Raw genomic sequence first — 27807 nt, 5'->3', positions numbered from 1 at the left:
CCCCACCCCACACCCCAATTCCACCAGGCGTGACATGGACGAGTTGCTGAATAAAGTGCGGGGTCCGGAGCTGGTGGCTCAGTTTCAGCGGCTGTGCGGCCTCAGTCTGCTCCCCCCACAAGCTGAGGGACAGTCACAGCCAGTTTCCACAGCCCGATGCAGGGACCAGGTCAACACCGAAAACAACCGCACCGCCTCGGCAGCTCCGGTGAGTGCACCGCCTCTCCTCACTGGATTCGGGTCTTGACTTTTACTCAGATTCTAAGGGGCAGCCCCCCGCTCCCCAGCATTTTAAAGCCCCGCCCCCGCTTTGCTGAAGAATGTCTGAAAGATGAGGGAAATAGTACAGGTAGGGAGGGGAGGGGAGGGTCCAGATTCCGACAGATTCCTGGGAACTCACCTAGATGTGTCTCAGTTGGCCTCAGTGCCCTGGGAAGAGGAAGGAGGGGGGGTGGGTGGGGGGAGGGTTCTTGCTCCTGTCCAGTAACTCCTGCCGCTGTGGACGGAAACTGTAATGCCTTCTGCAGTTGAATAGGGCTGGGTGCACCGCACAGCTGTACAGAGCCTGGGCCGCCTGGATAGGGTTAATATTTTTCTTACTGCTATTTCTTCCTTGCCTCAGTTCCTCACACTCCAGACTGAGCAGGGGGTGAATCTTGGAGCTGCCTGGTGTCTCTGATTCGGTTTGATTGCAGACAGCCACCTCACTCACTGAGTACTGGGCTCTGGGCTATAGCCCTGTGCCATAGCCGCATACCAAGGGGGAAATGATCAGAACCTGAGGGGTTTAGACAGCTCAGGACATGTATAAACCATTGTTAAGGGATCATTTTATTTTGAATATCAGCAGAGGAATAGACCATTCAGCCCACCTCTCTGAGGCTGTTCCGCTGTTATCATGGCTGGTCTATCTTTCGACACTATGACTGGTACCTCACCTGAGTGCTTATTCTTTATTGTGAATTTAGTTAGCGAGTGACAGGAGGCTATCGGACAGTGAAGGGTGTCAATGTCAAGGCTAACCCTTTCCTCACTCACTCTCCACTCCTTTCAGGAGGTGCACTGCAGTCACCTACAGCATAGCCTGGTGTTTGAGCATTGGCACCAGGTTTCCTTGCAGTGTGACTGAACACCCTCCTGGACATCAGGAGTGAACTGTACCAAGCATTCAGCACAAACACTTAAATTCCCTCAGGTGTATAGCAAGTACCCAGTGATATCTCACAGTTTGATCTCAGTCCAGTGTCAGAATGGAGACGAGGTCCCTATTTCCTCATTGAAATGAGGCTCTAGATGGGATGATAGAAAAAAAGGAAGAACTTGCATTTATAAAGCACCTGTCATCACCTCAGGACACCCCAAAGCACTTCACTGTCATGAAGTAAGTTTTGAATTGTTGTCACTGTTGAAATGTAGCCAATCTGTACACAGCAAGCTCCCACAAACAGCAATGTGATAATGAGCAGGGAATCTGTTTTTGTGATGTTGGTTGAGGGATAAATATTGACCAGTACACTCCCCCATTCTTCTTCAAAATAGTATAATGGGATCTTTCTCGTTGTCCTGAGAGGGTAGACAGGATCTCGGTTTAATGTATCATTCAAAAGACAAAACCTTTGACAATGCAGCACTCCCTCAGTACTGCACTGGGAACATCAGCCTGGATTATGTACTCAAGCCTGTGCAGTGCACTGGTACCTTTAATGTTGATGGGGTTAGAAGGGTGGGATTCTCCTAGTGCTGGTGAGGTGATATGCCAGCATGTCTATGGGCATTGGTCTCCTCTCTCATCCTCACAGGGAAAGGCTCCAATCTCCTGTAACTATTCTATAAACCCAGAAACACATTGGAGGATGGAAGTGTGTGCATGTTGTGCTATTAACTCCTGCTGGCATATATTCAAAATGTTTACTGTTGCCTCATTAGCATGAGACCCAGCTATTGAGATCAGGGAAGAGCCAGGTGAGGTGGCTGTTCTTGGGCCGAGACAGCTTTCATTCCTGGTTGAGATCATTAAATTGTCCAGTACCAGGATCCTGATTATCCAGCAGTTTCTGAAGTGACACTACTGTTTGATATTCTGTCTCCCCTCACAATCTTGTCCAAACAAAGCTTTGGCAAGAAGCTGAAGGTTTTGATGATGATAAGGTACATTCTTTCATTTTAGCTGTCTAGGTTGTGACTCCGTGGGTAACACTCTTATCTTGGAGCCAGAAGGTTCTTGGTTCTCTCAAGACTTGAGTGCAAAATCCACGCCCCCGTTTGGTACTGAGGGAGTGCTACACTGTCAGAGGTGTTGTCTTTTGGATGAAATATTAAACTGAGTCTATATCTGTACTCTTGGGGAATGTAAAATAGCCCAAGGCACTATTTGAAAGGGAGCAGGAAACTTCTCCCCGGTGTCCTAGTTAATATTTATACCCCTGCCAAGAATAGTAAAACATGTTATCTGGTCATTATCATGTTGCTACTGTGGGAGCTTGCTCTGTGCAAGCGGGTTCCACATTTCCAGTACGACAGGGATTCCGGTTCAAAATTATTGCCTTGATTGTAAAACATTTTGGAATGCCATGACAAAAACAGAATTACCTGGAAAAACTCAGCAGGTCTGGCAGCATTGGCGGAGAAGAAAAGAGTTGACGTTTCGAGTGTTTACTAAAACCCGCTTTCACAGCCATATCTCCTTTCTCAGTGACTGTCTCCGTCTCCGACTTACCTCACTTGGATTTCAACTGAAATTCCATCCCTCTTGTTTCGAACCCACCCAGGATTATAGGTATCTCCGGGACATAAAACGTTTCTCGGACTGCTGTTCCTGTCACATTGTGAAATCCACACTCAGTGCCATGCGCCGCCATATGAACACACTCAACCTTTCCCTCCAGCAGCACCGCTGCACCCTTTTTCAAAGCTGCGCGTGCCCCCTGTTTCATTTTAATCTTCGTCTCATCCGACGCCTCAACAAGAAACTTTTTATCTTTCTCTCAAGTGCTAAGGAACATAAGCTCCAACAACTCATCGACACCAACACCCATCTAGGACCCTCCACCCCTGCCTGTCCCTCCGTCCCCACCCCATCTTCCAATCCCAGCCCCAGCCGTGTATTCACTATACCCCCTGACCTTCCCCTCTCTGATGCTGAACGTTCAGTGCTCAGCAAAGGACTTAGTTTCATACCCTTACGCCCTCATCTCAATGAATATCGGGCTTGGCATGATGCTGAACTCTTCTTCTGCCGTCTTCGTCTCCGTGCTCACTTCTTTGGGCAGGAGTCCTCTCCCTGTTCAACGGATCCTTTTACCCACCTCCAATATTCTCCCTCCACCTGGACCCCTCCCTCTGGATTCTTACCTTCTCTTGATCTTTTCATTGAGAACTGTCGGCGCGACATTAGTCGTCTCAATTTCTCTGCTCCTCTCACCCATTCTAATCTGTCTCTCTCTGAACTTACTGCACTCCATTCTCTCAGGTCCAACCCTGACATTGTCATCAAACCCGCTGACAAGGGTGGTGCTGTTGTTGTCTGGCGCATTGACCTCTACCTTGCGGAGGCTGAGCGTCAACTCACAGACACTTCCTCCTACCTCTCCCTGGACCATGACCCCACCACTGAACATCAAGCCATTGTTTCCAGGACTGTCACTGACCTCATCTCCTCTGGAGATCTTCCTCCCACAGCTTCCAACCTGATAGTCGCCCAACCTCGGACAGCCCGCTTCTACCTCCTTCCCAAAATCCACAAACAGAACTGCCCCGGTAGACCGATCGTGTCAGCCTGTTCCTGCCCCATGGTACTCATTTCTCGTTATCTTGACTCCCTTCTCTCTCCCCTTGTCCAGTCCCTTCAAACCTACATCCGTGATTCCTCTGATACCTTACGTCACATCAACAATTTCCAGTTCCCTGGCCCCAACCGCTTCCTCTTCACCATGGACGTCCAATCCCTCTACACCTCTATCCCCCACCAGGATGGTCTGAGGGCCCTTAGCTTCTTCCTTGAACAGAGGCCCGAACAATCCCCATCCACCACTACTCTGCTCCGTCTGTCTGAACTTGTTCTCACACTGAACAATTTCTCCTTTAACTCCTCTCACTTCCTCCAAATAAAAGGTGTGGCTATGGGTACCCGCATGAGTCCCAGCTATGCCTGTCTCTTTATGGGGTATGTGGAACATTCCTTGTTCCAGTCCTACTCCGGACCCCTCCCATAACTCTTTCTCCGGTACATCGATGATTACTTCGGTGCTGCTTCATGCTCTCGTCGGGACTTGGAAAAATTGATTAATTTTGCTTCCAATCTCCACGCCTCCATCATTTTCACATGGTCCATCTCTGACACTTCCCTTCACTTCCTTGACCTCTCTGTCTCAATCTCTGGTGATAGACTGTCCACCAATATCCATTACAAGCCTACCGACTCCCACAGCTACCTTGACTACAGCTCCTCACACCCCGCTTCCTGTAAGGACTCCATCCCATTCTCTCAGTTCCTTTGCCTCTGTCGCATCTGTTCCGATGAGGCTACCTTCAAAAACAGTTCCTCTGACATGTCCTCCTTCTTCCTTAACCGAGGTTTTCCACCCAAGGTCGTTGACAGGGCCCTCAACCGTGTCTGGCCCATCTCCTGCGCATCCGCCCTTACGCCTTCTCCTCCTTCCCAGAAACATGATAGGGTCCCCCTTGTCCTCATTTATCACCCCACCAGCCTCCACATTCAAAGGATCATCCTCCGCCATTTCCGCCAACTCCAGCATGATGCCTCCACCAAACACATCTTCCCTTCACCCCCCCCGGCGGCATTCCGTAGGGATCGTTCCTTCTGGGACACCCTGGTCCACTCCTCCATCACCCCCTACTCCTCAACCCCCACCTATGGCACCACCCCATGCCCTCGCAACAGATGCAACACCTGCCCCTTCACTTCCTCTCTCCTCACCGTCCAAGGGCCCAAACACTCCTTTCAAGTGAAGCAGCATTTCACTTGCATTTCCCCCAACTTAGTCTACAGCATTCGTTGCTCCCAATGTGGTCTTCTCTACTTTGGAGAGACCAAACGTAATCTGGGCGACCGCTTTGCAGAACACCTGCGGTCTGTCCACAAGAATGACCCAAACCTCCCTGTCGCTTGCCATTTCAACACTCCACCCTGCTCTCTTGCCCACATGTCTGTCCTTGGCTTGCTGCATTGTTCCAGTGAAGCCCAGCGCAAACCAGACGAACAACACCTCATCTTCCGACTAGGCATTTTACAGCCTTCTGGACTGAATATTGAATTCAACAACTTTAGATCTTGAACTCCCTCCTCCATCCCCACCCCCTTTCCATTTCTTCCCCCTTCCTTTTGTTTTTTCCAATAATTTATATAGATTTTTCTTTTCCCACCTATTTCCATTATTTTCAAATCTTGTATGCTCTGCTAGTCTTTCCACCCCAACCCCACTAGAGCTGTACCTTGAGTGCCCTACCATCCATTCTTAATTAGCACATTCGTTTAGATAATATCACCACCTTCAACACCTCTTTGTTCTTTTGTCTGTGGCATCTTTTGATTATCTGCTCCTATCACTGCTTGCTTGTCCCTACAACCACACACCCCCCAATTCTCTCCCCCCACTCACCTTAAACCAGCTTATATTTCACCCCTCTCCTTATATTCACTCAGTTCTGTGGAAGGGTCATGAGGACTCGAAACGTCAACTCTTTTCTTCTCCGCCGATGCTGCCAGACCTGCTGAGTTTTTCCAGGTAATTCTGTTTTTGTTTTGGATTTCCCGTATCCACAGTTTTTTGTTTATATATATATATATATATATATTGGAATGCCATGATGTTGTGAAAGGTGCTATCTAAATGCAAGTCTTTCTGTTTTAAAGTATCACTCATCATATAAAGATACCAGAGGGGAAAAAACAAAGCTTGAGTGTGGTACCGAGACACATGGGCAGGTCCCATTCCCCAGCTGAGTTTTGAGAGCTGATTTAACCTGGGACATTGTGTCCCACCCTGCATTGGGAGCAGAAAATTCTGAGGCTTCCAGCTCCTGCTCACTGTCCAGTGATCTGTGTTAGAGAGAGGGGAAATTGGACAGGGTTCCTGCTCACTGTCCAGTGATCTCTGTGTTAGTGAGAGGGGAAATTGGACAGGATTCCTGCTCACTGTCCAGTGATCTCTGTGTTAGAGAGAGGGGAAATTGGACAGGGTTCCTGCTCACTGTCCAGTGATCTCTGTGTTAGAGAGAGGGGAAATTGGACAGGGTTCCTGCTCACTGTCCAGTGATCTCTGTGTTAGGGAGAGGGTAAATTTGACCGGGCTCCTGTTTCTGATCATTGTCTAGTGACCTCTGGGCCAGGAAGACGAGAAGTTCGCCAAGGTTCCTGTTCCTTATCACTGTTAGTGACCCTTGCTGGAATGTACACATCTGGGTGTCAGGTGAGGACAGTCTTGGGCTTGTCACTACTAAATGTCCCATCAGCACTCTCAGATTCACACATGAAGAATGATAACTTGGCAAGTTACTGGAGAGTGGGCAGCAGTTGTGGAACTGAACTCTAAAGACAGCCGCACCTTTGAGAAAGGGAGAGGAAAAACTGGGGTGGGGGGAGGGGGGGCAAGAAACCGGGTTGATAAAATTACCTCCACGGAATGGTTTGGAGGGAGTGCTGGTTGGAAGAGATGATGTTTGAGTGGTGGGTGATTGGGCATAATTGATGGGGGAGATATATGACTGTTTTATTGGAGATGAATATTACTATATTATTAGAGAGATATAATCATGTTGTTGGAGGTGTGTTTTACTAACGTAGCAACTCAGAAGATATGTAATGATTTAAAAGAATAGGAACATTAAAGTAGACATGTATATCTCTTACTTTAATTGAGCACTGGGTGAATTCTTATAGAGATCAGTGAAAAGGCTGGAGACACGATGACTGATATTTGGATAGTTCCTTTGTACTTTTCTTAGGTCCACTACAGAATATTGGGTTTGGCACTGGGTGTAAGGGTCAGGATACAAGCTGACAATTCTTTTGCCATTAGGGTAGGTGGACTTGCATTTCTATACATTTATGTTGTGTTTTACCAAGTATGACAGTTCCTCTCAGTCTCTGCTGCCCTCTCTACTCCAGAATCTGATGGATTGTACCCTAAACCCTGGTTACAATATTGTGTGTGTGAATTCTCTAGGTTCCTCGGAAGAAATACAAGGTTGAGAATTACTTCCTGTACTACCTCTTCCTGTTTGCTGCCACCTTGGGCCAGGAAGTTTTTTACATCACCTTCCTTCCCTTTTGCTACTGGAATATTGACCCTTACGTGGCTCGGAGAGTGATCAATATCTGGGCAGTGAGTTACTTCATTTTTATATTCTGGTGGGTGAGGCTGTCAACGGGAATAAAAAAGACCCGTCACGGGAGTTGGTACAAGGGCAATGTGCTAAAAAGTTTTGACCATTTATTCTTCTCCTCCCCCGTTGTGCCCAATTCACTCTAGCTGGGATCCCTCTGCAGCCTAGTCTCAAATGTTGTCTGATAATGCTGCTGTGAAACCCCTTGGGAGGTTAAGTGCTGTTGCTTATATAGGTACTGGCAGACGTCCATTGGCCCGTTCAAAAGGCCTTCCTTCAAATGTGCCAGGAAGCTATTTGTCTGTGGTGTGCACATTCCATCAGTGCTCGATAGCTGGCAATAAGGTGCTGGAACCCTCCGGGTTGTCTTCTCTCCTCAGACCCAGGACTCTGGAGCTCCGCTCGCTGCTGAGGCCAAGATCAGCTGCTCAGCACATAGTAGGGGTTGACCTCAGGAACCTCCCTGGGTTGTGTGACTCAATCTCTTGTGCCTGTAATTCATTGTCACACATCCCACAGTGGCTGATCAGTCACGACGATTAAGTAACAAGAATGTTGGTCTGTTTGTTGAGATTCCCACGCAGTGATGGGGCAAAAGGCAGTTCCACAATTGGAGAGGGTGGGGGTGGTGTGGCAGGAGACCAGTACCCTGTGGTCTGGTGGTCTGGGTCTCCACCCAGCTCTCTATTCCTGATGGAATGGTACTTTCTGATTGTGGGTTCAAACTTGCCTCACTTTAATTACATCAAACTGCACCTTAACCACACACTAATACCTGCTCGTGCAGAACTTGTTTACCAAGATATTTCATGAATGGATCATGATCACTATCAGCTACTGGGGACTGCTAATTTATTCCCAGACTCTATCAGCACATTGAGCCAATCAGTCTAAACGAAACATGAGTTATGTAATGCTGAACATATCCAATCAATGTAGAGCAGCAACCAGCAAGGCCAATATAATGGTAATATTGAACGACACACAGCCAGTTCGAGGAGTGAATGGTCGCTCTGTGTAGTGCTCTAGTCAGACCACATCCTGAGTTCAGGAACAGGAGGAGACTGTTCATCCCTTCAAGACTGTCCAGTACTTAATTAGATCATGGATGATCAGCATCCTAACTCCAACCAACCACCTTGGTTCTGTAGCCCTTAATACTTTTGCCTAACAAAAACCCATCGGATGAAGCAGAAAGCTTTGTGTCACTCGGTGCCAAGCTGGTAGGTCCCAGCAAGGGAGGCGAGGGGGGTGAAAGGAGCTGGTGTTTAAGAATCCATGGATGCTGGATATCTGGAACACTAGAAACACCCAGCAAGTCAGGCAGCATCAATCTCAGTTTGCAAATGTTTGACTGGCCCCTGGCCTTACCAACTTATTACTGGGACAGGGTGTGATATTTTGCTTTTGATTAATTCTGGTGACTGAAAAGAAGAGAAACTTTCGAGCTTGGGAGGCAGTGCAGAGAGGAGATGTGTGGCCAGTCACAAGTCTCAGGCGTCTGAGGCTTGAAGAAAGATTGGAGCTATTCCACTTGGGAAGAAAGCAATCTTAATTGAGGTGCAGAAAATAGTTCAGTGAACATAGAGATAATTCCAGCCAGTTACATTAAATTACATTGCAGGAGTAGAACTAAGGGATACAAACTCATAAAAAATAATTGTTAGGCTAATGTCAAGAAATACCTCTTCACACAGAGGGCAGAGGGTTGATCAACACATGGGATAAACTTCCAGATAGGCTAGTGGGGGAATAATTTAAACAATTGGATGTTCCATTGTTGGGGGAGAAGCAGGATTTACATTTCTCAGCCTGGGTGAATTGAGATGGGCTGAATGACCTTCCCCATCTTTAATTCTGTAATGACCTTGTATGATTTAATGAACATTTGATGAAAGTTCATCTCAATCTGAAAGATTGGCTTCGATTTTACACTCCTCTGCCAGTGGGTTTTGAAAAAGGGGGAGCTCGTTAAATCCAACAGAAAACTCAGTGCCCTGGACACGGAGACGGGGTTTGACAGGCTGGACGCGGGGAGGGGGTTTGACAGGCTGGACGCGGGGAGGGGGTTTGACAGGCTGGACGCGGGGAGGGGGTTTGACAGGTTGGACGCGGGGAGGGGGTTTGACAGGCTGGACGCGGGGAGGGGGTTTGACAGGCTGGGCGCGGGGAGGGGGTTTGACAGGCTGGACGCGGGGAGGGGGTTTGACAGGCTGGACGCGGAGAGCTTGCTTCCACTAGCTGGAGAATCTAGAATGTGGGAGCATGGTACAGAATTTTGCGGAACTGGAGACCTTTAAACACGACAGGGACCCCGATGTAGAAGTCCTGCCTCCATTTCCGACATTTTTTGCTGAATTGGGAATGGGGGCTGGGCAGGATTCACACATCAGGAAATCAAAACCATGCACAGCACTAAGTTCAAAGGGCCGAGTTCAAACAGACCCCATCTAGGCTGTTCCAAGGGCGTTAACCCATAGTTTTGGAGTCACAAATTGATGCTGTTGAAGGGTGGATAAGTGTCATGGTCTGAACTTTTTAAAAATCCCCTGCTCTTTAAGCATGAAAAGAACAGGCTGAAGCTGTTATTGAGAGTTTGAAAAACAAACATCTGTGGGGCAGCTTTGATTGGAACTCTTTTCCAAAAGGCTATTATTATGTCATTATGAATGCTTAACTGAATTTCAAAAGCTGTGGTTATCTCAGTAGGGGGTTCTGAGTTCACAGTTTGACAGTTTAAAGAGGCTGTTAAAGGATTAACTGTCTTTGATGTGGGGCCTGAATAGAGGTTTGTTTGTTTTTTTTTTAAGACATTAACCACTTGAGGAGATTTAAAAACTTTGGTTATATTTCATGAATGTTTTTTTCACTATCAAGTATATATGAGAGAGAGCTAAATTAGATTGTTAGAAATTTTTTTTCATCTCTACATGTCTCCTGAGATCTGCTCATGGTGGATACTTGGTGAGTTTCTATGGAGGTTGTCGTAGGGGTATGCTGGGCTATGGGGAGGTATGAAGGGGCTGGGCATTGGTGGGAGGCATGAGTTGGCATGGAGAGTCCATGGGGTGAATGAAGGGACATGGAGATGGGTTTGGGCCATGATTTGGCATCATCAGGCCACAGGGGTTGGGGGGGTGGGGGGGGTGGTGATGGGGGGGGTGGGGGGGGTGGCGGGGGGGATGTTGGTGTGCAGATGTGAGGAGTGAGGGCCAGAGTGGCTAAAACTTCAAAAACAACTCGAATGAAGTCCCCGAGAACCTAGGTGGACCTTTTAACCAGCCTTCCTCCACCAGGTGACCCTTCTAACCAGCCTGTCTCCGTAGCCACCTCCGATCTGCCTTTGGGATCTGCATGCCCAAATCTTTCCCTCCCCAGCTCCCCCCGGAGCAAAACCTGGGCCTGACATAGCCCTTTAAAGCGAGGTGGGTATGCTGAGTCAGGAAATTTCTGGACTCGAACCACCCGCCTCAGTAGCAAAATTCCGGTCCATTGCCTCAGGATGAGGGGACAATCATTTTGGGCTGAGATGAGGAGAAATTTCTTCATTTAGTGAGTTGTGAATCTATGGAGCTGGTTACATCAGAGCAATGTAAATCATTGACTATATTTAAGGCTGGGATGGGCAGATTTTTGGCCTCAGGGAATTGGGAAGCAGGTGGGAAAGTGAAGTTGAGGCAGATCCTTTATCCTATCGAATGGCAGAGCAGGCTTGAAGGGCTGAATGGTCTACTCCTGCTCCTATTTCTTGGTAGTCTTTAACCACCCTACCCCCTCTCCTCACTGTGTCCTGCCTTCCCACAGCCAATTGGAAAGCAAATAGATCTTTCATTTCCCGACTGGTAGATCCTTGACTGTCAGTCAAACAACCTTTCCTCCCATCTCCAATATTTTATAACCAATCAACAGAGAAAATGAAAACAAACATAGTGCTTTTTTTTTAAATTACCTAATGAATATCCTAAATGGCTTTGCTTGCAACAAGAGCTAGAGGTCCCAGAGACTCCCAGTCAGTACTAGAGGGACTGTTAGGGAATTGATCCGATGACTGATCTGATAAAGGGCTCGTTTTTATGGGAATAAGGCAGAGTGGATCCGGTGGATGTGAAAGCAGTGGAAGAAACGGGTTGAATGGTGTGGTACTTGGCACAGTGGGGTGAGGTAAAGAAGCATTACACAGAACGCTGACATCACAGGTTAAATTGCACTTTCAAAAGGTGGAACAAGCAAACTTAAAATTAACCAGGTCTGGGGTGAGACTAAAGGCTTGGCAATGATTTTTATCAAGATTCTTATAGCCCCGAGTTAATGCTGATTCAAGCAATTCCTCTTTAAAGAGCTGGGTAAATATCAGGTTAGGAGCAAAAGCTAAAGATTATAAGGATAAGTAGGGATAAGTAGTAAACAGCTCACAGGCACACAGCTTTCTGCTGTACTGGACCCTGACATCTGGAGAATGTGGCAGGTCAGGGTTGATTGATACTGCTGTAAGGTGAGAAGGATATGTGGAGTCTGCAGTGGATTAAACCTTCTCTCCTTGTGCTCTCCGTTCCGCCAGATTGTTATGTACATTGGCCAGGCTTCCAAGGATGTCTTAAAGTGGCCCAGGCCTCCATCCCCTCCGGTGGTCAAGCTCGAAGTGCGGGTGGATGCAGAGTATGGGATGCCCTCCACCCACGCCATGGCTGCCACTGCAATCCCCTTCACCTTCCTCCTGACCACTATGAACAGGTACAAGGTGAGGCCGAGTTCAATTCTTCTTTGGGGCAGTGTGTGTGTGCGTGTGGGCTTCAACCCTTTCACCTCTGTGACAGCTTCAATTCTTTTCTTAAAACCCTGGTCTCTTGCAACGACACGTCAGATATTCGACTGGGGTGGGGTGAGTGGGGGGGAGGGGTGACATGAAATAAGCCGCGGTGGGTTGGGACCTGCCTGATTTTCTTCTCCATTGGCTGAATCCCTGTCGCCTGTTCCTGCGTTTGCACCTGAGATGGTTTTCACTCCATTTGTTTCCTGGGAGTGATCATGCAGGCCGCTGTGCTACAGAGGCCAGCAATTTCCCAGGGTTTATCACTGGTTTGTATGTAGCGAGCTAACCTCAGCCCGGGCAGCAGTTGGATTGCAGTGGTCCTGGGCAGAGAGGGGGAAAGCTGGGGAGTCAGTCTTAGTAAGGGGTGAGGGGGATGGGGGTTAGAAATTCATTAAAGCCCGATATTAGGTAGATAATCCCTGGCACATTTCCAGGGCCTGCCTGGATAGTGGAGGCCCAAGGCTCCTCAAGAACTGGGTCCCTGGCATCGTTGTAGTAATGGAGGCCAGCGGCCATCACCTGTCGGCAGCCCGCTAAAATTACGCTACCCACCTCACCGGCAGTGGCCGGGGTTAGGGGTGAGGGCAATGGTAGGATGACAGGGCACTCAGGCATGCTGTAGCCCAGGGAGGGGGGGCACCCCAGCTCCTCCTGGCTCCAGAGGAGGCTGGTAAGGCTGCAAGGGTTGCTGTGGAGACCAGAGTAGGAATCGGGCCTGGCCTTGCTTGGCTTATTGCTGTCCAATGTCCTGCAGGGGTCCTGAAACAGGCATAGGCCCCTTATTTACATAAGCAAGGGGTCAAATGACTGTTTGAAATGGGCGCTTCAGGTTCCTGGCAGTGCCTATGCCAGTGCAGATTGGGCATAGAGCATTACACCCTGGACGTTTCCCTTTTTGCTCCCATTTTACACTCATTAAATGGGCATGGGGAGATTTGTGGATTTCTGAACACTCCTGTTCTAGTGCTCCTGAACACTAGGCTTACAACACTCAAAGTCCAGACTCTTTCACAAAGAATGGGAACTTGAGCAAGCTATCAGAGGATGTACCGATAAAGCAGAGGAAAGAAGAGTTTAGGAGAGGAAGGATAGAGAGAGGGAGAGGGATAGAGTAAGGAAATGAGAGGGGAGATAAAGAAAAAATAAATACTTGCACTTATTTGGCACCTTTCAGGACTTTAGGATGTCAAGTGCTTTACAGCAAATGAAATACACCATAACCTCACCAGTTTGCAATGCTTGGGACCAAGTTATTTTTGGATTTTGGAATTTTCTGGATTATGGATGACGTTTGAATGCCTAACTACAAGTGTGAAACTGGAAAACACCAGAGATATAAATATTTACCTGAAGCGTAAAGCAGTGATAGAACATTACTAAGCAGTGATAAAAATGTTTTACTTACCCAAATACTGTGTCTTCCATGTTTCCACTGTCAAAGCACTGATACCATGAGTCACTAGATTCTGCTCAAAAGATTTCTGGGCAGCTAGTGTTTCTGAACAATATATTTCCAGACTGGAGAGGTGGCAGTGTATTTCTGAAATGTAGTCACTTATAATCTAGGAAACATAGCCACCAACGTGTGCAAACTCCCATTAACAGCAATGTGATAATGACTATAGGTAATCTGTTCCTGTGATGTTGAGGGATGAATATTGGCTAGGTCTTCCCTGCTTTTCCTTGAAATAGTGCCAAGGGATTGTTTGCACCCACTTTGGAGAGCAGGCAGGGCCTCAGTTTCACACTTCACCTGAAAGACAGCACCTTTGACAGTGCGGCACTTACCCAGTACTGCATTGGAGAGTCAGCCTGGATTTTCATGTTCAAGTCTCTGGAGTGGGACTTGAACCTCTGGCCAGTGCTAGCACTTGGCAAACTAGGTGATTGCTTAGAGCAGCAAAATTTGAGCGGTGGCAATAAAACCAGGTGACCTATTCGTGGAGCGACATAAGTAAACATCCAGGCTTCAGCAATGGGAATGAAAGGTCTAGCCCCACTCATATACATCCACGTACACTGAGATACATATAGATTTCCATGTATTTACATTGCGATCTTTCCCAAAATTTCACTTTATATTCCTCATTCAGTTTGGGGCAGTTTTACAAACTTGTACAGCTACATGATTAATCCAAAGCTTCAAACCAGTAAATGATATCAAAAGAATATGGTTTAATCGAGCCCACTCTATCATAATGATTATTGATTGTATAAATTGCACATAAAGTCATCTACTAACTGTTGCAGGAACACATATATCATGTGAGCCACATCACACATTATAATGTACATTTCTTCTAGTACATATCCCGTGAAAAGTAGAGAACAATGTGAATGTACAATCAGTATCATAACATTCTCCTTTTTCATGTTTAAAAAAAAACCTGTAATTATAAATGCAGAATTTTTAGTCATACCAATAAACAATATTAATTTTCAAAAGTTAATTGTGGGGGGCACGCAAATCTGAAGACTCACCTAAGGTGCCTAATATTCTTGCACCAGCCCTGCTCAAACCCAGAAATTTCAGAGTCAAAGGTGAGAGTGCCATCCACTGAGCTCTGGGAGAGAAAGCAGAAAAGAGAAATAGTGCGAGAAATGAGTGAGGTTAATAGACAGACAGAGGGAACAAGGGTAAAACCAAGCAAGAGGGAGAATTATAGAAGGTGTCGAAGGGAATTAGAACCACAGAATGAATGTGAAAGTAAGAGTGATAAACACATGCATCCACACAGGCACACACACAGACACCTACCCACAGGCACACACACACAGGCACACACACACAGGCACACACATACAGGCACTTACCCACATGTGCACACACACAGGCACACACACACAGGCACCTACCCACATGCACACACACACATGCACACACACATGCACACACACACATGCACACACACACAGGCACTTACCCACGTGCACACACACACAGGCACACACACAGACACCTACCCACATGCATGCACACAGGCACCTACCCACATGCACACACACACACACACACACACACACGCACACACACAGGCACCTACCTACATGCATCCACACAGGCACACACACAGGCACCTACCCACATGCACACACACATGCACACACACACACACACACACACACACACAGGCACCTACCCACATGCACACACACACGCACCTACCCACATGCACACATACCCCTAGACAGACACACCCTCACACCTAGGCAGACAATATGAACATTGATAGTGAGAGGGGACCTGTACACAAACTGTGGCTCGGGCTCACATAGCCTGCTTATCCTGTTTGTTATAACAGAATGGAGACACTAAAAGGAGGTAGAACATGTTTTAAAAGGATGGTAACTGGAACCAGGTGTTTCGTGATCGGAACTGCCAAGAAGCTTTTAAAAAATTGGCAAGGTCATCTCCAAGCTCGATAAAATCTAATTACTGTGAAAGTGACTCTCTATCAGGTTAATCAGTTACTACTGACTATCACAAAAGGAATTCAACATCCCTGATCACTGAGCTGAGCAGTCCACGAGTTTTGCTGTGTGAGTCTGCTCCGCTTCTGACTACAGTTTAGGCAGAAAAATGTGAAAATACATTTATCCAATAATTGACCACTAAATAACCAAACAGGTCAGTTCTGCTCACAGTTTCTCTCTCAGCAATAACAATTTCACTGATAAGTCTCTCCCTATTTAGAGTCATTGTTGTAATGTAGGAACCACACAGCTAGGCTGCATGAACAGCAATGTCATAATGACCAGATAACCGATATTAATAATGTTTGTTGAGAGCTAAATATTAGCCAGAATGTCAGGGAAAACTCTCCTGCTTTTAAACATAGAAACATAGAAAAATAGAAGCAGGAGTAGGCCATTCAGCCCTTCGAGCCTGCTCCGCCATTCAATATGATCATGGCTGATCCTCTGTCTCCTGCTCTCCCCCCATACCCCTTGATGCCTTAAGAGTCAAGGAATCTATTTCCTTCTTAAATATATTCAGTGACTTGGCCGCCACAGTCCTCTGTGGTAGAGAATTCAACAGGTTCACCACCCTCTGAGTGAAGAAATTTCTCCTCATCTCAATCCTAAATGACCTACCCTGTATCCTGAGATTGTGACCCCTTGTTCTCCCTCTATGGCAAGTATATTGTTTCTTGGGTAAGGAGACCAAAACTGTGCATAATACCCCATCTGTGGTCTCACCAAGGCCCTGTACAGCTGCAGTAAGACATCCTTGCTCCTGTACTCAAGTCCTCTTGCAATGAGTCCTCTTACCATTTGCCTTCTTAACTGCTTGCTGCACCTGCATGCTTGCTTTCAGTGATTGGTGTACAAGGACACCCAGGTCCACTTGTACATCAACATTTCCCAATCTATCACCATTTAAATAATAATCTGCCATTCTGTTTTTCCTACCAAAGTGGATAACTTCACACTTATCACATTATATGGTATCTGCCATGTATTTTCCAACTTACTCAACTTGTCTAAATCGCCTTGAAGCCTTTTAACCTCCTCCTCATCCTTTACATTCCCACCAAGTTTCATGATGTCAGCAAACTTGGAAATATTACATTTGGTTCCCTCATCCAAATCATTGATTATATATTGTGAATAGCTGGCGCCCAAGCACTGATCCCTGCGGTATCCCACTAGTTACCGCCTGCCACTCGGAAAAAGGCCCATTTATTCAAACTCTCTGTTTCCTGTCTGCTAACCAATTCCCAATCTATGCCAATATATCACCCCCAATCCCATGTGCTTTAATTTTACACACTAACCTCTTATGTGAGACTTTATCAAAAGCTTTCTGAAAATCCAAATACACCACATCCACTGGTTCTCCCTTATCTATTCTGCTAGTTACGTCCTCAAAAAAAAAACTCCAGTCGTTTGTCAAACATGATTTCCCTTTCATAAATCCATGTTGGCTTTGTCTAATCCCGTGGATATTTTCTAAGTGCCCTGTTATCACATCCTTTATAATTCTTCAGAATTGCACCCATCTGAGAGGGCAGCACAGACATGACCAGTTGAGCATTTCATCTGAAAGGCAGTACCTCCAATAATGCAGCACTCCCTCAGTACTGCGGTAGGAGTGTCATCGTTGCTTTCACTCTCTCTTGTGCTCAAATCTCGAGAGTGAGATTAGAAGTCAGAACCTTCCGACTCGAGGTGAGAGGGTTATCCATTGAGCAATAGCGGACAGGTGAAACAGGCTGGTAAAAAATTGAGGATGCCCCCGCTGGATGATCCTTGAGAGCTTATGTCTGGGGTGAGACCTGCTGATTCTTAAACTCAGTGCTTACAGAGCGATTGGGCTGTAGTGTGACCTTCGAATTCGGTGAAAACGGCAAGCGCTAAATCAGAAGGCCAAAGCACCATCAGCACAGTTTGGATTTCATTTCATGCTCCATTTGGGTGACCATTTGTTGGGGTTACAATTCATCGAAGCCCAGGTCCATCCCTCACCTGCTCTGTGATGTTGCCTTAGGTTTTATTGGAACCGTGTTTGCTCTTGTAGTCGATCTTGATGTGATATGCTCCTCTCATTCAAATGTCGCATGAAAACCTATGTGCTTGGGTTATATAAAGTATTTGATAGCCTTGGGCACTGGAGAGCAGAAGAGCAGAGAGCTGTGTCTGTCGTGAGATCTTTATTTCACACAAAAAGATGCTAGGAATGGGATTAGACTGTGACATTGACTGGGGACTACTGGAGTCATACTGAACAGTCAGAGCTAGAACACACATTGCTGAGCTTCTGAAGATCAATTATCAGGTTTGTAGTTAAACATGGATTCATTGTTTAAATACTGAAGATTACATTCATGCTAAACCCACACAACTCATCTCATTTACAGTTACTTAGGTCCAAAGTGTATTCTGAAACCACCGCTATCTTCATTAGCACTGACCTCTGAGGAGAGTGGAATCCGAGAGGTATTAAATGTACTCTGTATCTAACCCATACCATTCCTGTCCCAGGAGTGTTTGAGACAGTTTAGAGGGAGCTTTACTCTGTTTCCAACCTGTTCTGTACTTCATATCCAAGCCATCACTGAGTTTATTTACACGGTGCCTCTTTTTATTTCAGTATCCCTGTGAGCTGGGTCTGCTGTTAGCTTTGGCTATCTGTACCTTGGTCTCCCTAAGCCGTATTTACACAGGAATGCATACAGTTCTGGTAAGTCAGCAATGGGCAGCAGGCCGCATGATGGGGGCACAGGTTGGGGGTTGGTGGTGATCAATGGCAAAGGTTTTCTGTAAATGGGCCTTGGCTTCATAGTGATGTGATCTGAGTTATTCCACAGATAAAAAGGAAATAAAGACAAATCCCAGAAATCTGAATCAGCACAGAAAATGCTGGAAATACACAACTGGTGTATTGGCATCCATGAAGGATAGCAGCAGGTTAACATTACAGCACAGGCCCTTCACCTCAGTGCCGTATTCTCTTCCAGAAAGTACTGGAGCCAGTCTTTACTCAGTCTTACATTAATTTACACAGCGAAACATTACAAGCATATACCTCCGAACTCAACCACACCAGCGTCAATAACATGTACCTTTATACCCTTTTGAGGATATCAAACAAACAAATGAACTAGTAGCAAATTAACCAATTAGCAGCCCCTTAAGGGGGGCACTGTAACAAAAAACAAAATTTTAAAGGAAACTTAACGGATTAAATAATGTCATCCCTGGGGCTGATGATGCAATCCAGCCCCTGAAGCACCCAGCAATCATGGAAGCCAGCGTACTGGTGGACACCGCATGCTCCCTCTCCAGGGACACCCGGGTATGAATGTAAATACAGAAGTGAGGCAAACAGTCGGGTCTAATGGCTCCTTCCACAGCCCCGCTGCCTGGTCTTGTTAATGGCCAATTTGGCCAGACCCAGGCTTACAGGAAGGTCCTCCCCCATCCTCGCACACTGCCTCCCCCCTACCCCCATCCACCCCCACCCCCACCCTCTCCACACCAGGTGTCCAAAGATCAGGAGCGTGGGGCTGAAGTGCGACCAAAGGTTGAGGAGCAGCCCCTTCAAATAACTAAAAAGCGGCTACAACCTCAGACACTACGTAAACGTGGAACACGGACTCCCCAAGGCTGCTGGGTCCGTGATCCATCACAACCTATGAGTGCTCGGGACTGCTGCATGCAACCGCCCCCCATGCCAAATCCCTGATGGTAAAGGGGAGCATTCCCAGGTAGTAAACCCTCCACTGGGAGCTGCCCCGCCCCCACACCCGCACCCCCTTCCCCCTGACCCCCCCACCTCCGCACCACCCTCCCTGCCCCCACCTCCGCACCCCCCCCCACTCCCAACCCCCACCTCCGCACCCCCCCCACCTCCGCACCCCCCCCACCTCCGCACCCCCCCCACCTCCGCAACCCCCCCACCTCCGCAACCCCCCCCACCTCCGCAACCCCCCCACCTCCGCAACCCCCCCCACCTCCGCAACCCCCCCCACCTCCGCAACCCCCCCACCTCCGCAACCCCCCCCACCTCCGCAACCCCCCCCACCTCCGCAACCCCCCCCACCTCTGCACCCCCCCACCTCTGCAACCCCCCCCACCTCTGCACCCCCCCACCTCTGCACCCCCCCCACCTCTGCACCCCCCCCACCTCCGCACCCCCCCCACTCCCAACCCCCACCTCCGCACCCCCCCCACCTCCGCACCCCCCCCACCTCTGCACCCCCCCCACCTCTGCACCCCCCCCACCTCCGCACCCCCCCCCACTCCCAACCCCCACCTCCGCACCCCCCCACCTCCGCACCCCCCCACCTCCAGACCACCCCCCACCTCCGCACCCCCTCCCTGCCCCCACCTCCGCACCCCCCCCACATCCGCACCCCCCCACCTCTGCACCACCCTCCCTGCCCCCACCTCTGCACCCCCCCCACCTCTGCACCACCCTCCCTGCCCCCACCTCTGCACCCCCCCCACCTCTGCACCACCCTCCCTGCCCCCACCTCCGCACCCCCCCCGCCTCCGCAACCCCCCCACCTCCGCTCCCCCCACCTCCGCACCCCCTCCCTGCCCCCACCTCCGCACCCCCCCACCTCCGCACCCCCCCCACTTCCGCACCCCCCCACCTCCGCACCCCCTCCCTGCCCCCACCTCCGCACCCCCCCACCTCCGCACCCCCCCACCTCCACACCCCCCCCACCTCCGCTCCCCCCACCTCCGCACCCCCTCCCTGCCCCCGCGTCCGCACCCCCCACCTCCGCACCCCCCCACCTCCACACCCCCCCCCCACTTCCGCACCCCCCCACCTCCTCACCCCCTCCCTGCCCCCATCTCCGCACCCCCCCCACCTCCGCACCCCCCACATCCGCACCCCCTCCCTGCCCCCACCTCTGCACCCCCCACATCCGCACCCCCTCCCTGCCCCCACCTCCGCACCCCCCACATCCGCACCCCCTCCCTGCCCCCACCTCTGCACCCCCCACATCCGCACCCCCTCCCTGCCCCCACCTCCGCACCGCCCCCCCACCTCCGCACCCCCCACCTCCGCACCCCCCCCCACCTCTGCACCCCCCGCCTCCGCTACACCCTCCCTGCCCCCGCGTCCGCACCCCCACCACCTCCGCACCCCCCACCTCCGCACCCCCCACCTCCGCACCCCCCACCTCCGCACCCCCCACCTCCGCACCCCCCACCTCCGCACCCCCCACCTCCGCACCACCCACCTCCTCACCCCCCACCTCCGCACCCCCCACCTCCTCACCCCCCACCTCCGCACCCCCCCAACTCCCAAACCCCACCTCCACACCCCCCGCCTCCGCACCCCTCCCACTCCCAACCCCCACCTCCCCACCGCCCCCACTCCCAACCCCCACCTCCGCACCGCCCCCACTCCCAACCCCCACCTCCGCACCCCCCTACCTCCGCACCCCCCACCTCCGCACCGCCCCCACTCCCAACCCCCAGCTCCGCACCCCCCCCACTCCCAACCCCCACCTCTGCACCCCCCGACCTCCACACCCCACTCCCAACCCCCACCTCCGCACCCCCCCACCTCCGTACCCCCCTCTCTGCCTCCACCCTCTTGGAGAGCAGGCAGGAACACCAGGGTGTGTGGGAAGGCTGACCAGGGTGAGGAAGTGCTCGAGTGAAACTCCAGTTAATGCCTCCACCTGAGTATAAGGAAACACAATTGATATACATTTAACAACCTGATCACAAGCAACATTTTGGGAAAGGTCAGGAAGCTCAACAAGGCCCTTGTTTTGATTGATTAACGTCACTAACCTACTCTTTCATCATATCCCTCGATCCGCCCATTCACTTTCTCCCCATTCTAGACTAATAATGATGGTCCTGGGACTAGGAGCCCACCAGCCCTGACTTCAGTTTACATTCAGGAAATAGTGAGACTGAGTTTAATAAAGCTGACAGTCTGTGTACTGTCGGGGAAGGCAACCTGCTATCATTACCCGGCCTGGCCTACGTGTGTGGCTCCAACCCCACACAGCGGATGGTCGGGGCAGCCAGAGGTGGACAGTAAAACCTGGCTTGTCAGCATTGCCCACATCTCAAGAACAAATGATACAAAGCAACAGGTTGCAACGCGCTGAAGTGGCAGCAAGCAAGTGGCACGCTTTCTAAAGTCAATCTTAATTCTGATAAAATGACTGTGGTTTTTGGGCTGCAACCAGAGAATTTTAGCCCCACCCTGGGGGTTGTAGGAGTGACTGAGAACCTCAAACAGTACATCCTCTCCATCAACTCAGTCACCCTCGGGTTTGTTGACTTACTCCAGTCAATCCCAGCACACAATGCCTATCCCCTAGTGTTTATTACTGCTGAGTATGTAAACAGCTTAAGGCAGCAATGTTATAAAAGTCGTCTATTCATTAAATGCTTCTGCTGTTATCTCGGTCCAAAAACATACACTTCTTTAGCTGCAGGACAAGCTGGGAAATTGAAATCTGGATCTAGATACAGAGACGGGATTGTTAATGAATGGTTAGGAGTTGTAGAGGTTTCACTGGAGCCAGTGAGCCAATAGTCATGACACAAGCTCTGTGACCGTGTCACACAGACCGGAAGGATCACCGGCTTGGTGTCTGATCTATGCTGAGTGAGCTGGTCTCAGCCAAAGTCCTGCTCCGTTTGCACATCAGCATAACCTTGGAGGACAGAAAAGTGCTGGGTGCCTTTCTTCACGTTGCCTTGCAGTAACCAGCCCTGGAGAGTGTGTGCTTGTGTGGACGTGGGGGTGGGGTGGAGAGGTGTGAGTGCAAAGCCCAGGCTTCATTCCCTCTATGGTCAGATACCCTACCAAAACAAAGGGGTGCGAATGGGGGTGGGGGGAGGGGGGAGGGGGGTGGGGGTGTGGGAGGGGGGTGGTGTTCACACATGGAAGACAGCCCCTTGGGTAAGGTACTGCCGGGTGTCCTGGACCTATATTCCAGCAAGGGCCACATCACTTCAGGAGAGAAGAAGAGGGGAAGTGACAAGATCTAGAGAAGAATTTTCAGTATCCGGGACTGATCGCCAAGATTTGAAACAAAGTTTTCCAGCTTCCAGTTTGAATCTGAATCCTGCTTTTTAAATGAGCTGTTCCTTGTTAGGTTACACTATATTTCTCCACTCTGATAGCACTGCTGTAAGTTTGGTGAGGAATTGATATTGATTTCCCAGCCCACTGGAACTAATAGCTCATTCTCTCCCTCAGGATGTGTTATGTGGAGTTGCACTCACTGCTCTGCTGGTAGCCGTATCCTACCCTTTCTGGGATGCTGTTGAGACCTTTCAGATGAAGAACAGCTTTGCCCCTCTGTTAGCATTGTCCCTGTCCTTCCTGGTGTCTATCTATTACCCTGAGCTGGACCACTGGAGCACAGCAAGGGGCGACACCACCAATATCGTCAGTGCTGGTGGTGGGGCTGCTGTGGCCACCTGGATCAATCATCAGTGGAGCCTCATCCCAGAACCCGTCTCAGCCCCGCCCTATCAGATTCCCTCGCTGTCGACAGGATTACTCTGCAGGATGGGCACCAGGTTCACCATCGGAATCGTGATTGTCTTTATCGCTCGGCAGGTTATAAAGTCTGTAGCTTTGACTCTCGTCTGCAGATTGGCCGGAGTCTCCACTAGAGACCAGGAGGCTCGAAAACTCCTGAGGGTGGAGGTCCCCTACAAGTACATTACATACAGTTGCCTTGGAGTGGTTGGACTTGCAGTGTGCCCAGCAGTGCATAGGTATTTATCACTTTGACCGGAGATGTGTATTGATGCGTGTTTTGAGGCATGAAGGAGACCATTGCACTGAAGGGGCTGAACTTTCCTGGCCCCTTGGTAGCAGGAATATGGTGGTGGTGGGGTGGGGGGGTGGGGGGGGCATGGACAGGAAACCCGCTACTGGGTGGGGTGGGGGGGTTTCCCAAGGGTGGCCTGAGAAGCTGATTGCCTGTCCGCTGCACAGTGACAGGCAGGCTATTTAATTAGATAAGGCCCCAATTACAGGGATTTAGTGGCATTTTGCTGGTGGTGGAGTGGGTCCATTGGAGCCAGAGGCTTCATCCCCCACCAGGAGCATCCAATTGGAGGGGTTTTCCCTCTGACCCGAGGGGCCTGCGCCTTCCCCTCTAAATTATTGAATTATTTTGTGCCCTCCAAGGGTGGCTCCATTTTGGGGCGCCCTCACATTCTCAGACCTGCCTCAGCAGCTCCTACTTCTCCGGGTGGGGCTGCCAGTGCTCCAGAGCTGTCTGCTGTGATTGGGCCAGTAACTCACCCGCCCGCCCATCCAGCATGAGGGGAGCAATCAGGAGGCTGTCTCCAGGAAAATGGCTCCGCCACTCTGTCTCCCAACTAGTGCGGGCCCAAGACTCCCATTTGACCCCCAATGTCGGCGTCCCAAAGCCTGCTGTAAAATCCCTTGGCTTCAGCCTCGATTTAGTCAGAAACCTGAGGGACTGTAGGTGGATGCTCAATGGTGAAGCCTCTCATTCAGCTTAGCTTCAAAATCTCTGGTTAGCAAGGACCTTTTCCTTTTACTGTTGCCCAGTGGTTGCCTGTGTAAATGTGATACTCCTGAGGTAATTCCTTGCTGCCACACTGTCTTCCTGGGGTGCACATAGTCATTATTGAATGTAGGAACAGTTGAACCTGCTCCATCTTCTTACTGTTCAGCTCTCTTGGCGATAGCTCATTCCTGATTGAATCAAATATGCTTCCCAAACTCATGACCTCTACCACCTAGAAGGACAAGGGCAGCAGATGCCTGGGAGCACCACCACCTGCAGGTTCTCCTCCAAGCCTCACAACATCTTGATCTGGAAGTATATGCAACAGTGTCACAGGGTCAGATTCACAGAACTCCCCCCTTTACAGCACTGTGAGACTCCCTTCACCAGTTCAAGAAAGCAGCTCACTGCCACCTTCTCCAGGGCAATTAGGGATGGGCAATAAATGTTGGTGTTGCCAGTGACTCCCACATCCCATGAATGAATGAAAAAAGAACTGTGAATTGATTTGTTTGCTCCTTGCCCGGATTGCTTGCTGTCACGTCTTTAAAAATTATTAGTGGAAGTTTCACTAAAGACCACTCAATGGAGAATGGGGCTGAAATTCTTACGCATGTAGTTATGCTTTCCATTGGAATTAAGGGTGTCAGTGGGAGGGGACCTGATGAGCATGGGACTATTGTGGGGATCCATACCTGGTGCCCATCAGTCTCATCTGGCCAGAGACTGTGGCACTTGTTTGCTACTGGGGAGGGTTGTCCTCACCATGTTTAAGGGGCAATCAGTAAAATTAAAAATATATGTATGCTTCTTTTGAGGGCTCAAGTCTGCATTACTGCCCTGGAACTAACCAGTGAGGCCAAGGCCCTCACAACAGGAGGCTAGTGGACCTCACCTGACTGTGTGTTACAGGTGGTCAGAGACATTCCAGAATTGACTGAGCCAGGAGTGTTGGATCTCCTGCTCTAGAAAGCTCCCATTTCCAGTGCCAGTTGACCTGTTTGAGTCGAGTGGAGGTTCCGCGCCAGTCAGAATTCTTGGGGATGACAGAGACCTATTGCTGTTGGGTCTGAGTTGTACGCTGAAGGGAGACTTGTGGAATCCCCCGAGAGACTTTCAGCCCAAAGTGTCTACCATGGATCCAATATCAATTAGGGAACCCCCAAGGGGGAGTCAGGATTTGAGGTTGGTGGAGGAGGGGGTGAGGTCTTTCTCGGTGCTGATGGAGGCTATAAGGAGAGGCTCATGATTAGCCTCTGAAGCCCAAAATCCAAGAAAATGCTGACATACCCAGTCCTGTCCCAGTTATATTGCACATTGAAGTAAACAAGGATGAAAATTGTGCAAGCAAAAACTACCCCATGTTCTACGTATGTTGTTAGGATGTGCTGTCCAAACCTTGGGTCATCTCAGGTCTAGGCAGGCTGAGTAATTACAGGAAACACACTCAATCTGATATAACCTAGGTGAGACTGTTGAACAGATTCACGTTATGCTTTCGGACTGCAGTGACTGTCAAGGCTCCTATTCAGTCCAGGTCAAGTGCGCCTTACAATTACCCCAATAAAGAACAAAGAACAAAGAAAAATACAGCACAGGAACAGGCCCTTTGGCCCTCCAAACCTAGGCCGATCATATTGCCCGTCAACTAAAACATTGTCAGAGTGTTCTGTCACACAGTCAACATTCATTAAAATAAACTAATTCTGCTATGGAATTTGAGCACCTTCCCATTCACTCCCATTGTTTGAGAATTAAAATAAAGCACTTAAGATTTGACCTGGTGATTATATAGTCCTGACTTAACCACATCCTCCTTGACTCGGTTGAATCAGTCACTTCATTAATGAATTTCAGTGAGGAGCATCTCACAGACAGGAATTCAGTTGTTTTGTGTGAGTTTTGCTGTCTCTGTTTATGTTGCTGCTGAAAATCATTGATTTTCAAAGATTTATTTTTAAAATTGTAGGTTGTCTGTCTCCTTCTTAAATCTAGAGTTTACAGAAACATGCTGCACCAAGCCCAGTATGGCTGCCTTCTGTTGCAGGGACCTACACTCACAGTCGGCATCCACAGCGAGAGGCTGAGGGAAGAAGCCTGGCTGAATGATTGGGATTTCAGGCTGCGACGTTTAAACAAGCTTCCCTAATGTACCTCCCAGAGTTAAAGTGCACTATTACCACCTGCTGTCATTTGATGTAAACGTACCAATCAGACGACAAGGATTGGTAGACAATTTTGTGGGTTCTTTATTTGAAGATAAGATATACAAATGATGTTAACTAAGAGGCTAGGTATACGTGTCTGACTCCTACCATTTGCTGCTGCAGTCTGTATACAAGTCATGGGAATAATACATCACATTCTGTTGAGGTGCGCAATGATTGACAGGAATTTACATATGCCCCTTTAAAGGTAAATGTACATCATACCACAGCATCTGCCATGCAGAACGTGAGTCAAGCTGTTTCCCTTCCCCTGCTGTACTGCACCACTCCTGGGGCCATATCCGTGACCAGTGAAAGGAATCCAAGTGCAGATTGGCACACCAGATGGCCCTTGCTGAGAGTGGTCACTGGGGTGGCACACCTTAATCTACAGAGCTACAGTTTTGAAATTATGGTTCCAGATAGGAGCAACCTTCCTACACTGTCCCATCAAACCCTCCTACACTGTCCCATCAAACCCTCCTACACTGTCCCATCAAACCCTCCTACACTGTCCCTTCAAACCCTCCTACACTGTCCCATCAAACCCTGCTGCACTGTCCCATCAAACCCTCCTACACTGTCCCATCAAACCCTCCTACACTGTCCCATCAAACCCTCCTACACTGTCCCATCAAACCCTCCTACACTGTCCCATCAAACCCTCCTACACTGTCCCATCAAACCCTCCTAAACTCTCCCATCAATCCCTCCTACACTGTCCCATCAAACCCTGCTACAATGTCCCATCAAACCCTCCTACACTGTCCCATCAAACCCTCCTACACTGTCCCATCAAACCCTCCTAAACTCTCCCATCAATCCCTCCTACACTGTCCCATCAAACCCTCCTACACTGTCCCATCAAACACTCCTACACTGTCCCAACAAACACTCCTTCCCTGTCCCATCAAACACTCCTACACTGTCCCATCAAACCCTCCTACACTGTCCCATCAAACACTCCTACACTGTCCCAGCAAACACTCCGACACTGTCCCATCAAACACTCCTACACTGTCCCATCAAACCCTTCTACACTGTCCCATCAAACCCTCCTACACTGTCCCATCAGACCCTCCTACACTGTCCCATCAAACACTCCTACACTGTCCCATCAAACACTCCTACACTGTCCCATCAAACCCTCCTACACTGTCCCATCAAACACTCCTACACTGTCCCATCAAACACTCCTACACTGTCCCATCAAACCCTCCTACACTGTCCCATCAAACCCTCCTACACTGTCCCATCAAACCCTCCTACACAGTCCCATCAAACACTCCAACACTGTCCCGTCAAACCCTCCTACACTGTCCCGTCAAAGCCTCCTACACGGTCCCATCAAACCGTCCAACACTGTCCCGTCAAACCCTCTTACACAGTCCCATCAAACCCTCCTACACTGTCCCATCAAACCCTCCTACACTGTCCCTTCAAAACCTCCTACACTGTCCCA

General features: G+C 49.4%; 1 protein-coding gene across 2 annotated transcripts; it reads left to right on the top strand.

Annotated features, from left to right (window-relative positions):
• LOC121288303 (sphingosine-1-phosphate phosphatase 2-like) lies at positions 1-26510 on the top strand. Of its 2 annotated transcripts, XM_041206837.1 has the most exons (6): positions 1-208; positions 7185-7343; positions 11903-12082; positions 18249-18338; positions 22845-23371; positions 26134-26510. In XM_041206837.1, the coding sequence occupies exons 1-6, from the start codon at positions 35-37 to the stop codon at positions 26285-26287; spliced, it is 1284 nt and encodes a 427-aa protein (XP_041062771.1). In that variant the 5' UTR covers positions 1-34; the 3' UTR covers positions 26288-26510. The 2 variants fall into 2 exon arrangements, with proteins under 2 accessions (XP_041062771.1, XP_041062772.1); XM_041206838.1 differs by lacking the exon at positions 7185-7343 and having other exon boundaries at positions 26134-26509.
• Positions 26511-27807: the final 1297 nt, after the last annotated feature.

This window comes from Carcharodon carcharias, chromosome 15 (genome assembly GCF_017639515.1).
Source record: "Carcharodon carcharias isolate sCarCar2 chromosome 15, sCarCar2.pri, whole genome shotgun sequence".
Lineage (NCBI taxonomy): Eukaryota > Metazoa > Chordata > Chondrichthyes > Lamniformes > Lamnidae > Carcharodon > Carcharodon carcharias.
This window is presented reverse-complemented; position numbering and strand designations above follow the sequence as displayed.